Genomic DNA, 13,243 nt, shown 5'->3' with positions numbered 1-13,243 from the left:
TATTTTGAAGGCAAAACCCGTCAAATTACATCGATGTTTTCTCCATTATGTGCCACTGTGGATGATTGTTGCATTACTACAGCTATAAAAATGATTACGAAATTTAAAATAATTTTAGGACAGCAACCTTTTGCAAATTTGTAGTGTACAAATAATGCTTCAAAGTTTTGCAAAACTAATGTCTTTTCAAAGGAAAATGAAACGCTTTTATTTTTAACACATTTCTCGTGCGGATTAATACAGGAAGTATTGTTGCGGTAGGGTCGGTAAAAAATATCACGGAGCGGTCACAGCCAACAAATTTCGCTGTGTAACATCTTTAAACTAATATTTTAATGATTGTGAGTTTACTGGCATGGATTGTGGTTAATTATTTTTGATGATGTCTGCATTCAAGCGTAACGTTATGGCCTTGGCGACCTCGCAGCCTAGTTCGGCGACAGACGTTGCACACAAATTTCGATTATCACTTAATTTCAGTTTGCAACCAACACTCATCAATGCCCAATATCTCCATTATTTTAAAAACATGATTCTATTTAGGACTGGAATCAGCTGCTTAAACAGTTTTCTTATTACATTAAATGAAAGGATTTTTTAAACCTAAAACTGTGTTCGTTCGTCGTAGAGCGTAAAAGGCACATTATGGGTAACATTATATCTAATAGCAACAGTTCATGTAAGTTCAGTCACTAATCATTTAAAGGATTCATGTCGAAAACTAAATTCAGAACGTTAATACTTGAAGTTTACATTTCCTTCCTTGGAGTTCATGGTTTGGCATTTTTATTGCATCTTTTTGTGGATTAAATAAATGTACACGAGAGGGTCTACAGTCTTGATACATTTTAAGATCTGTTCATCCTGATGAAAGAGAGACAGACAGAGAAGAATAATAATTTTCCCTAAATATGAAAATACATATTTGAATAACATACTTAAGGCCAGAAATATTTACTAAATTGGAAACGAAAGTAGTTCCATAATGATATCCACTGCGCGATAAAAGTGGAATCGCTACTGTGGGCATATAATGTTTCTCCCACTGATATGTTTCAATTATTTCCATATTAACATAACAATAAACGTCATTGTAAGTGAATAATACTAATTTAGATTTGGTTATTTTTAATAAAGTTTCCTATGACATACCAGGCATACTGAGTTAATGAGGAGGGTATAATCCATAACGTTCGAGTGACAAATTTCTAGCATTTTCAAAAATATCGGCAAATAACAGAACATCGATTCTTAATATAGACCACGATAATCAGAAAAAAATATTTATTTTACAGGCTTTCCAAACTTGTCGTGCATGTTCAAAATCTTCATTTGATAGTCATAATGTATTTGTCAATGAATGCAATGAGTTTCTTTCCGCTAATTTTGTTCTTTTGTTCAAACAATGAACATAATCATATAGAAAAATGGCCATCATAGTTCTAATTCATTTTTACGTTTATCAGTATCTTTGGGTCTATCTTAAAACCATGGTTATGAATAGTGGGTGCTACTTTATTAAAAATGCTATTAAAAATTGTAAAGAATCAATAAATTGTGATAGCACATTGTTGGCCTTCTGCAACACTTATGTGTACTCTTAATCACTTTGCGACAGAACTGACATCATACATAAACTAACGCACTGAATGGTGCATTTTATTTTATATAGACTTCAGAATTGTCCATTTGTGTAAAACTATAAGTATGTACCTGACGGATGCTTAATCTAAATTCCACAATCATAAACATGAAAGAAGGGCAGCGAAATATGAGATAACATTGCATGAACCTCAGTCTCTAGCGTTATATGTTTTGGTCACTATCTTTCTCAATTGCTGTCTTTTCTAGAATTTCTTCGTAGGACGCTATCTCACCAATATTCATATGGGAAGGTCGAGAAATCGATGAAGTGGACGTAAGTAGATTTGTTGCATCGTTGATGTCGGAGCACAAAATAAAGTTCTGTTTCCTAATAAAGTTTGTTGCTGAAGTATAAGGTTATGAAAGTCCGCAGATGCAACAAAGCCACACCGTTCTTCTAATACATGAATCTGATTTGTAGTTTAGTTATTAAACAAGTAGCTCCGTGGTCGTATATTGGCAGGTCAGTAGAAATACCTCCGGAATTAAGAATTCATTTGTTAGGTAATACAAGAATAGGGTCTAGTAAGGATGTTGAGTGAGTGGTCACTCTGTTATTTTCGTTTATCAAATTATTTAAATTGTTTAGTAAAGGAGTCGTTCCTCAGATTGGAATTTAGCAAGTCTTCATTTACGTTGCCAAGAATGATTAGCTTTCCAGAAATAACGAATGCTTGTTCTATTCAAATATTGAAGGAATCTCAGAAAGAATCTTGGTGCAACAGACAGCGATACGGGGCGCTCGTAGAATTATTTTTCAGGGGGAGGTAGGCAGACATGTTGTGATCAGCTATTGTGATTGGCTGTACACAACTGATAGTAAATATCATCGATTCTTTACATAAATTTGAATCCAGAGTAGATCATTATTTTCTACAGATAAATATCTGAATCTTAGATTTCCTGATACATAAATCGTAACTCCACAACCATCATTAGTTCTATAATGTCGAATGGATTTTTGTGGTATCCATCTAATTTAATATCATCACTCTCAAGATGAGTCCACATCAGAGCAATTCTATCAGTCATCGAAAATCTAATGAAAAAGAATTTTAACTTTGTTTCGGAGAAATCGAATTTTTAAGTGAACAATTGAAAGTGCGTCATCAGGTACAGCCGAGACAAATTAATTTAGACTTTTCGTATGTGATGTATTGAAGTGCGACCGATATGGTTTCATTTGGACATCACCTGCTAGTAATAAAATTAAAGTAAACTAAATGAGAAAAGAATGATGTTAGGTGTCAGTAGTGTACGGAGTAGAGCTGATACCTTTATAGTTACTTGAAACAAAGATGACTTGACAGAGACCATACGATTTAAGTCAAGAAGAGCAATCAGAATTAAATGACCAGAAATTTGTAAAATGAATTTTGCAAGCATGACGTGCATCATTTTGTAGGAGCATTACACGATTTGTAAACAGAACATTGTCATGTAGCATATTTTCTGTTTTATAACACGTGTAGCTCGATGAGGAAAAATCCATATATGCATTCTTTTGTAAAGTAATAGGGCTATCCAGTAATACCCATAACATTTTATGATGCAGATAAATACAGTAAAGAACGCGAAGGGTTTATTCACATTTCTGGTGCACATACATATATACCTATATACCTACGTACGTACGTACACACCTACCTACCTACCTACCTACATACATACATATTTGTTAGTCGAATTATTGTTGGGGCAAAGGAGACCAATGAAATCTTTTGTGGAATAATAAAGGTCAGCGGAGTAAAGATATTTTTTAAAAAAAAATCACATTTATTTGGTTTTAACATACTTAAACTCTATTCAAGTAAAATATTGTTAAATCAATAATTAAAAATAAACGGTTAGTTTATCTATTAACAGCTGAATCTGCTTATTATTTATTATGTCAATAAGAGTGTCAAACTAAAGCATGTCAAAGTCAATTTGAAATGGATATTTGAGTTGATTTTTATTATGTAATTAAGAGTGTCAAATAAAAGCATGTCTACACCAGTATGAACTGGATATCTGAGTTGGTTATTTATTATGTCAATAAGAGTGTCAAACAAAAGCATGTCAAAGTCAATTTGAAATGGATATTTGAGTTGGTTTTTATTATGTAATTAAGAGTGTCAAATAAAAGCATGTCTACACCAGTATGAACTGGATATCTGAGTTGGTTATTTATTATGTCATTCAGAGTGTCAAACAAAAGTATGTCAAAGTCAATTTGAAATGGATATTTGAGTTGGTTTTTATTATGTAGTTAAGAGTGTCAAACAAACGTATGTCCAGGCCAATATGAACTGGATATCTGAACTGGTAATTTATTATGCCATTCAGAGTGAAAAACAAAAGCTTTTCTATGTCCTTATGAACTGGTTATCTGAGTTGGTGTTTTGTCAAGAATTCTTGTATACTCTTAATTCAAAGAAACAGTGATATTGTGTTTCATTTGATGCAGAGCAACTGTACAAGATTGAAAGATAGATCCACCTCAAACACTGAACAAATTATTCCTCAATGTATGTAGCATGCATAATATACATTTTCCTTGGCACTCGCTAACTTTTATTCAACTGAGTTTGGAAGACGGATGTGGAATATTTGTTTCGTATATTATGAAATAGATAGTTCCATAAATAATCCAATGCAAAAGGAAATATTTATTTGATGACTGTAAACAACATAATGGTACTTCAAAATTAAAATGCTTCTTAAAAGAATTTCCCTAGCCCCTCACTTCAAATAAACATTATTGGAATAATTCCGTTTAAAAAGTCTGGTGTCATATAGGTAACCATAATTTTCTACGCTCCTTAAAAGGTGAAAAATCACATTCGCTGCTTACTGTTGTAAATTGTGAAGTCCATTAGAATCGGTGGCGTACATCAATCCCATACTACATCCAAATACTCTACAAATGATGTGATGAATTTTACATTGTTTACTGAACCTTTGTTCATTTTGAAATCGAGCGCACCCATTGTTCCTACCACCTGTGATGCTTTTTGAATAAGTTCTTCAATGTGACCCTTCAGAGTTATTCTGATGCATTTATGGTGATCAACAAATGCAGCAGATGTATTATCTAAATCTAATTTGGGATATGAAAAGTGAGTAGATGAGGATTCTATATTTAATGGATTTTAAGAGGCAAGACATTATATTGGTCCACATATCTTTCTATGTCTCAATTCATTGGACGGTCAATATTATCAATATTTTTTGAAACATAATATACAGAACTATCTTCAGCAAATAGTCTTTTCATGCTATACAAAACCTCTGCAATATCATTATTATAAATAAGAAACCTACTGGACCAAGTACGGATCCTTGAGGAACGCCTGCTTTAAAGTATTTCATACTGACGCATCTTACTTTTGCCTTCTAAATAATAAATAATCAAAAACCTAGTTTGGCGCCATTTCTCTTGTTAGTCAACACCTCGCAGCTCCTTCTCAACATATAAAAATGGTTACAGCTTTAGAAATGCACTCTTAGATTTCCAAATACCAAGGGATTTTGTGCTATTCCCTTTCCGTTCAGAGTTTTTTGATATACTGGGTAATTATTTTTATAGCAAAGAACAAAAATAATTTTGGACGAACGAATTTTTAACGAGGTTTGTATTTACATTTGCTATAGATGGGATACCTATATCAGTTTAATTCCCTTCTTTACTTAGAGTTTATGAAATTTGGGTTTCTAGGTTCGTACCTCACTTCAGCATAAATCCAGTTGAACGAATTTCCTTGACTTTTTTTCTTTTATGGCTCTATCTTCATTTGTGTGACATAAACCAGTCTGACCATCTATTTGTCTATAATGTAGTCCACTTAAATTTGTGTAACAATTCATTGTGCACGACACGATCAAATGCCTTTGATATGTGGCAAAATAAAATCATTTCGTATCGAATTATGCGGTTGGGTGATTTGATCATGAATGTTAATTAGTTGATATAAAACATGTCTGTAACTTACTAGATAAGCTTATTTTTGTTCAAAATTGAGGAAATGAGTAAAAATATAGTTCTTTCAAAAATGTTCCCACGCAGCTAAGAAGAGATATTCTATGACGGATAAAATCGGGACCTGTCGCCTTGTCATACAATAATGGCATGCTGATATCGTAATCTCTTCTTCTCTAATTTGTACATGGTCAAAAATCGTAACTGTGCAATGAACATCCTAATCAGAAATGCAAGATACCGAAGTAAATAAACATTGAGGTAGTTTACTTTCTCGACATCCTATAAAATCAATTAGCCTGAACCATTGTCATCTTCTAGAAGTAGAGGATGAACCAGGTTAAACTTTATTCCTTTGATTAAAAATAGAACACTCTTGCAGTATTTTTTCGAATTTGAAGAAAAAGTAAAATTTAGATCTTCAATCTTCCTAAACAAATTTGTTCCTTTGCTTTCTATTTACGATTCTGTACTGTATATTTTGTTGTCTTCTTATAAATATGCCATTTTTAGCGATAGTTCATTCGTATAGTAACTTCTTTTGCTGCATCGCTTTTTTTTTTACTGAATTTTCGAAATATACTTTTGTATCAAGGTTGATCACAATAATGTTTTATGTGCCATGAAAGTTAAAGCAATGTCTAATGATTTTGATATCAAAGATTATCAACGGAAGTTTTTAGTAGTAAGAAATTCTTATCAAGGAAAGTTATTAATTTCAGCTACAAAAATATAACAAATCCGCATGAAAGAATCACCAAATCATAAGACAATAAATTTAGTTTAATCTGAAAATCCACTTCACCAAAGGCAAAAGGTTTATACTGGCTCTAGACATATGGTTCAATGGAATAAATAATATTTATCAAATTTAAGGTAATAACTGGTCTAACAGACATAATCGAATTTTTCTCACTACGGTCAGTTGCTAAATGTTATTTGTTAAATCGTTTAAAAGTATTGAATTTTTAAATTTTAACAGTGTGCATACAGAAGTATGCTTGTCAGACGAGTTAGCCTTATATGACAATAGTTTATTTCACCAGAGAGAATCAGAACAAAGTTTGTTAATAAAACATATATTTGCATTACAATAACAATACAAAATTCATAAGAGAATACTGACATCATCCTGTATTGAACAAAAACGTAGCATTACTTCTAAAGGGTTTTGAACAACTGTAAATACCTTCCAACGGTTTATGACGGTTGTACATGATGTAAAATAATGAAGGCCCATAGCATTATTACAAAATGTCCAGCATTTTCTTGAGTTTCTGACTGATAAAAATAATGAAGACTTAATGGATTGCATTTTTTCGTTTGATTCTAAGTCTTGGAAAATTTATTTGAATATATATACATACATTTACAATCTCTCTCTCTCTCTCTCTCTCTCTCTCTCTCTCTCTCTCTCTCTCTCTTAGTCAAAATCTGATTAGTATGGAAGTAATCGCATAATTTTCACATTACCTTGCAAAAGATTTAAATACATCAATGACGTATTCATCATTATTAAAGTAACACGTGCTGACCAAATTTTGTAAGAATTTAAGATACGCATGAAATACATTTCGCTGGAACACGTGGTGAATGCTGCTATGAAAGCTATGAAACCGACGTTGGAGTAGAGTAATAATAGGTGTTTTAGATATTTAGTATTATTTTAGCTCAAGCTCCTTCTATACTCCATGACATACTGAAATCACATGCGAACCAATGAATTGTAATCCGTGCAAAAGGACATTTATCTGGGGTAAAAGACGATTGACCTATATCAGAAACCAACAAAACCGTTACAAAAAAAACACTGCTTCTGTACACATCCGTCAACATCCGCCAACATGACAAGTACAAAAATGATTTCCATGGCTATACTATTTGGACATGAGCGTGGAAATGTATTACAGACACAGTCTTTAAAAAGGCGTATAGACTGTGCTGTGTTGTAACACCCATTGATATTTGTGCAGTACTTCTAACGATCAATATTTGCTCAGATCAGCTAAGTCATCCTATTAATTTCTTGGTACTAGTAAGACTAGCCGTTGCGTAAGGATTATTGAATTTTGTTATTCGCGTGTCGGTTCTCAAAGGAAAGATATCTTGAATGAAGAAGTCAAGAAATCTGGAGTGCCGGACATCTCAAAAGCAAATTATTCATGTATTGTCCTTACGCAAAAGCCAACCAAAATATAAAAGTTACCCGAATGATTATTTGGGCTGGTGAAAGTGCTTGCAAACATTTGAGTGACATATAATTATTATGTAAAGACTAGTTTTGCTAACCTGTATGGATACGTATATAATAAGCCATGAAATATTAATTCGAAGTAGTTAGCTTTTATATTGGCTTAACTGGGAAGGGGGGGGGGGATGCACCAACATTTAGTTTAAATCAGCTCCTTAATTTCAAGTATGAGATTTTTCATTTATTTTCTAAGTGTGCGATGGCAGGGTTATTTAAAAAGGTATACCGCTGATGTATATATCACCGGTTCGAGTCCAACTCGCAGAAAATAATATTTTTTATTAACAACTAAGGCAACGGCAATGTTTGAATTGGTTGTACATGAAAATGAAAGTGAATTTAATGAGGTAAGGTTGACATCAATTACAGATACAGGGCACGTACACAATCTTTGAGATGTATATGGCTTCAATAACCTCTGGGCTTGCTGGTATGACTTTTGACACGCTAGGGGCTCATCTGTGGTTGTACTGAAATTAACATGGACTTCACACATCAGCTGTATCGTAAAACTTCGTGTGTAATAGCTTACAATTGGTAGCGTGCATATAATTTAAAAGGTACTCATTCACATGCACATATCCATAAGTATTAATCATGAAAGCAAATCTGGAATGTTTAGTGAAACTATAAATGGATCTGAACGATTAAGATGGTAGAGTTTATCAGCACCTCCACCACCACTATTCTGCGGTGAAGCATATTAAGTCAGAGCACAATTAAACTCCCACCCCATTAAACCGCTTCGCCATTTCTTCGCGTCAGAGCAAGGGTACGCTTCCCAAACGTGTGCTCGCAAACAAAGTTAAATTAGCAAACATTGTTAATAATAGCCTACAATATGGCCGAAAGAAGGTCAAGCTTTCAGTATCGTATATCTCATGTGTCAAGAGTCATTAGAGAAGTAATTTTAACTTAAACTGATATCGGCGTATCTTGCATGTGGTGAAAACGCTGCCTCTTGCATGTGGTGATAACGCTGCATCCAGCATGTGGTGAAAATGCTGCCTCTTGCATGTGGTGATATATTTGTGTCTTGCATATGTTTTGGGGTTCACTGGTAAGCGCCAGCGTGATCCGAAAATATGATAGGAATACATGCTTTATTTCACACAGGAATAGAGTGATCTACTTAGTGAAAGTCACGGTTCCTTCTGACGGCACATCTACAATTTTACAGGTATATTATGCATATTCCATAGATTCGTTTATATTCGTGGACGTCATTTCCGTGATTTTGCGTAAAATAATATTTGTGTGGGTCCTTGAAATAATGACTTATACATCTGTGAGAAACGACACGTATGGTAAAACAGCTCGTATTGTGCATTTAAATGTAAGTAGTGTTGCAACCAGGTACTCCATTAAAACTGGTACGTCTGTAACGGGATATCCTTATTGGTCAGACCTCTTGGTAAGAAATCTTGGATCTTAAGGACAGAGACTTTAAAAAATCTGGAAGATGCAAACCTAATTCATTTGGATTCATTTATCAGAGAGTTTGTTCCTTACTAAAATGCTTCTAAGTTATATACAATAAGAAACAAATTTTACATCTATAAATTATTTGCATATTCAGCATTACATGATTTATGCAGAAAACAAAATATTTTACTTGCAAATATGTTAATGCTATCGAAACGAAACTCCCTGAATTGTCTTTCTAAATTGATTGCCAAAACCAATTTATACATTTAGAATTTCTCTATATTACTAAATTCTAAAGCAGAAAACGAAATCTCCATATCCTGAAATTCTAAGTAAATAACTTAATGCGCCCGCAGATCAGGGCTTACAATTGTTTCTACTAATTAGTCCTAACAAATTACATGGTAGAACTGTAATCAAGTATATAAGGTATGCATATTAGTAAGTAGACTGGTTCTATTTTCGCTTTCATATTCAACTCTATTCAGATTGATTTCATTTGCATTTGAATGTGCAAAATGAATATTTCTGTCAACATTTGCCAATATTTCAATTACACTCTCGACTGTCACATTGAATTTGTTCAATTTACTTAGATACTTGTGTTTGAATACAATTTCCATAGATTTCGTCCGCCTCGGAGCTGTTAAAAAATCGGTAATTATTTTTCTTGATTTGCCTAAAAGCATTAACCTACGAACTGTAGCATCAGCGTATTAAAGTTGTCAGCAGAAAAGAAATCGTCTCAGATTATTTCAGTGCCGTAGCCTTTCATGTGGCTGATCGGTTTTTCCAGTTCAAATTTTTCAAAGAAAAATAGTTTTGATTTGATTCTCAATTAGAACTGATGATAAGAATACGAAATTACGGATATTATCAAATTTAATATGCGGTTAATTATTTCATCTTTCCTTTTTTATATTTACAAGTATGCCAAAAGACACGAAATAAGACCGTGCCAATCTACATTCCACTGAGGAGATTGGGGGTTTACTTGAGCAGTTGCTACACCACTGTTGCTAACGACAAAAACAATATATATATATATATATATATATATATATATATATATATATATATATATATATATATATATATATATATATAACATACAGTGACGTATGAGTTTGTTTCACTTATTTATGTATTCATTCATTTATCATGTATTCTGTTTGTGTTTGTTTCTTTTGGGGGTGGGGGTGTATTAAAACCTGAATCTTAGGTAAAACGAAAGAAAATCGGAAACTTGAGCAAGAATGCCCTTTAAATAAAGACTAGTCTATCACTATCACAAACACAAAAACTGAAAAGTTGGTTTTATCAGCCGTTTAAAATTTCCATGGCAATGACAAAATGAAATCCAGATCTGGCGTGAGAATGGGCGAACTACTTTGGAAAATCGCACGGCCCTTAAAGTTTCCTTATTGAAGCCAAAGGATTACTCGTCAGGACCTAAGCTAACGTGACCACATCGATGGTTCCATATTATTCTCTGCTATGTCCTTTCTCCTTGGTCACGGGTGTCAGAGAGGATGATAGGACTGTGGCAACAGAAGAATCATTGCCTTAAATTATTTTCTCCAGATAGCTCCGATTGGTGTAGCTATCACAAGTGGGTTGACGGATTAGACCAACGGTGTTCTAAGTTGGGCAAACTAACATTCTATCCAAGGGTGAACAGTGATTTTTAGGCAGGGAAATTTTGTATCATCATGTCTTATCATATATACTTTATAAACAAAGATCTATTTAGATTAGAATACTTTTTTATAGTTAGATCAGAACAATATTTGATAGATAGTTGCTTATGATAAATTCTGTGGTAATTAAATCTCCATTGAATTTGAAATTTTAGAATGAAGCTATTTTGATTGGTCGATGCTAAAGAAATGTATGCCAAATTAGACACAATTTTATCAGATCCTAATATGTCCAAATTTCGTTCCTCACCAATATTTTTCAATAATATGGTTAAAATACTACCAACGCATTTTAAAAAATTCGTTTCAATTAGTACTATTGTTTCTGTATATTTTACGTTACTGTTTAATTTTTGGAACTTTATACTTATTGTAACTGAAACGAAATTTAGTGGCGCATTTAACTCTTTTAATATATCCATAGCAACCGGATATTCTTTATACTGGTTCGTTTAGATTTCTCATTAAATACAAATACAAAAAGCGTGCTTTCAATACATAACGATGGATTAAAGTAAATTAAATGTGTGTCTGGTATTAAGACGTAAAATGTATTGAAAAGAATAATTTCATGAAGTGCATGATTACTAAAACTCACTCGTTGTATCAAGTCCAGGTAATGGCGGACAGCTGAGCCTCACAGTCGTTCCCGCGCGTGCAGCTGGCCAGCAAAGTATAGTATCCCATGTTGCATTGCAGTAAATTCCATCTGTGCAAAATATAGAAACCGTTAAGTACAAATAATTGAAGCGACCATTCGTTTGCATTGTTTTCTCTTCACTGGGAAAATGTTAATTGTTACCTCTAAGTAAACAAGCAGGAGAATTGTTACGTATTAAATTATTTTGCAGAAGCAGTTTTAAAAGAAATGACAGAGAAAATGGTGATTCATTTATAAAACTGTATTATCCTTCACTGTAAATACAAATGCCCATGAGTTTGTTTTTCACATGAGTATATATCCGCCCACGATGACAAATAGTGACTTAAAATGTTGATGAAATAGTTGTGAACTTGTGATATATATATATGTATGTATATATATATATATATATATATATATATATATATATATATATATATATATATATATATATATATATATATATATATATATGTGTATATATATATATATATATATATATATATATAATGCAAAAACATTGCAGAAACATTGCAATAAAACGTCCCATTTCTTTTCTACTTTGGGCTGTCTGGAATGTTATGCCAAAGCACTGACAAATTAATGTCGCATTGCTACTCTTGGCTATAAGTGATGTTAAGCCAAAGCAATGTTGGAAGTATGTCTCATTACTAATCACTACATGTGACGTGAAGTCCAGGAATTGTTGAAAGTACATTCCATTGCTTCCTTGCGTTACAAGTGATTATGAACAAAAGCATTATTGAAAGTACGTCTTATTTCTACTAATTGCATGTGACGCTAAGTCCAAGCATTGTTGAAAGTACGTCCCATTGCTTCCCAGCTACTCATTGCATGTGACGCTAAGTTAGACGAGTGTCTTACTGAGACCGTGGATTGTCAGTCATGCTATGCGCAAGCATTGTTAAACGATTGTTCCGCTGTTATTATGGGCTGCCTGCGATATTAAATCCAAGCATTGCTAAAAGAATGTTCTATTGCTATTCTGGGCTACCTGGCTTAGCATTGTTAATGGAATGACCCATAGCTATTTCTGGCTGACTATAATATTAGGCGCAAGCATTGTTAAACAAATGTCTCGTTGCTACTCTGTGCTACATGTAATGTTAGGCACAAGCATTGCTAAACGAATGTCCCATCGTTACCCTGGGATACCCGTGATGTACTGTTAAAAACGGTCCAAATGATATTCTGGTCTGCCTGAGATGGTAGGTATAAGCATCGGTAAAATTATTTTGTGACTACCCTGGACGACTACCGGTCATATTAGGAACAAACATTGGTAAATTAACCTTCTATTTCTGTTCTGGGCTATTTGATTGTGGTCTGGGATATAAGGTAAATTAACGGTTGGGCTGTCTGGTAAATTAGCAGTCGACAAGGAAATGTGTTAGTTGATTACAACGTGTCCATGTATAGTGCAAATGAAAAATTAGTCAAGAGTAGAGTATGGAAAATATCAAATTTTAAGTTTCTTACAGAACAAAAAGGTGACCACCTCCATAAATGTTTATAAAATCTCGTGTTTGAAATAGCTATGATATAGTTTTGTTAATGTGTATTAAACTAATGGCTGATTGCTAAAAAAAAGCAAT

The 13,243-nt window shown here is 33.2% G+C and overlaps 1 protein-coding gene across 1 annotated transcript in view; it reads right to left on the bottom strand.

Annotated features, from left to right (window-relative positions):
• The window catches only part of LOC149779598 (PDF receptor-like), an 89,622-nt gene that overhangs the window by 35,692 nt on the left and 40,687 nt on the right, over window positions 1-13,243 (bottom strand). Inside the window, exon 2 of the mRNA XM_089938655.1 lies at window positions 11,583-11,693. Within this exon, the coding sequence (XP_089794781.1) occupies window positions 11,583-11,693 (111 nt within the window). The remainder of the gene's footprint in view (window positions 1-11,582; window positions 11,694-13,243) is intronic.

This window comes from Sinohyriopsis cumingii, chromosome 17 (assembly GCF_028554795.1).
Source record: "Sinohyriopsis cumingii isolate HCF-2022 chromosome 17, ASM2855479v2, whole genome shotgun sequence".
NCBI lineage: Eukaryota > Metazoa > Mollusca > Bivalvia > Unionida > Unionidae > Sinohyriopsis > Sinohyriopsis cumingii.
Note: the sequence above shows the minus strand (reverse complement) of the source record. Positions and strands in the feature narration are given on the sequence as shown.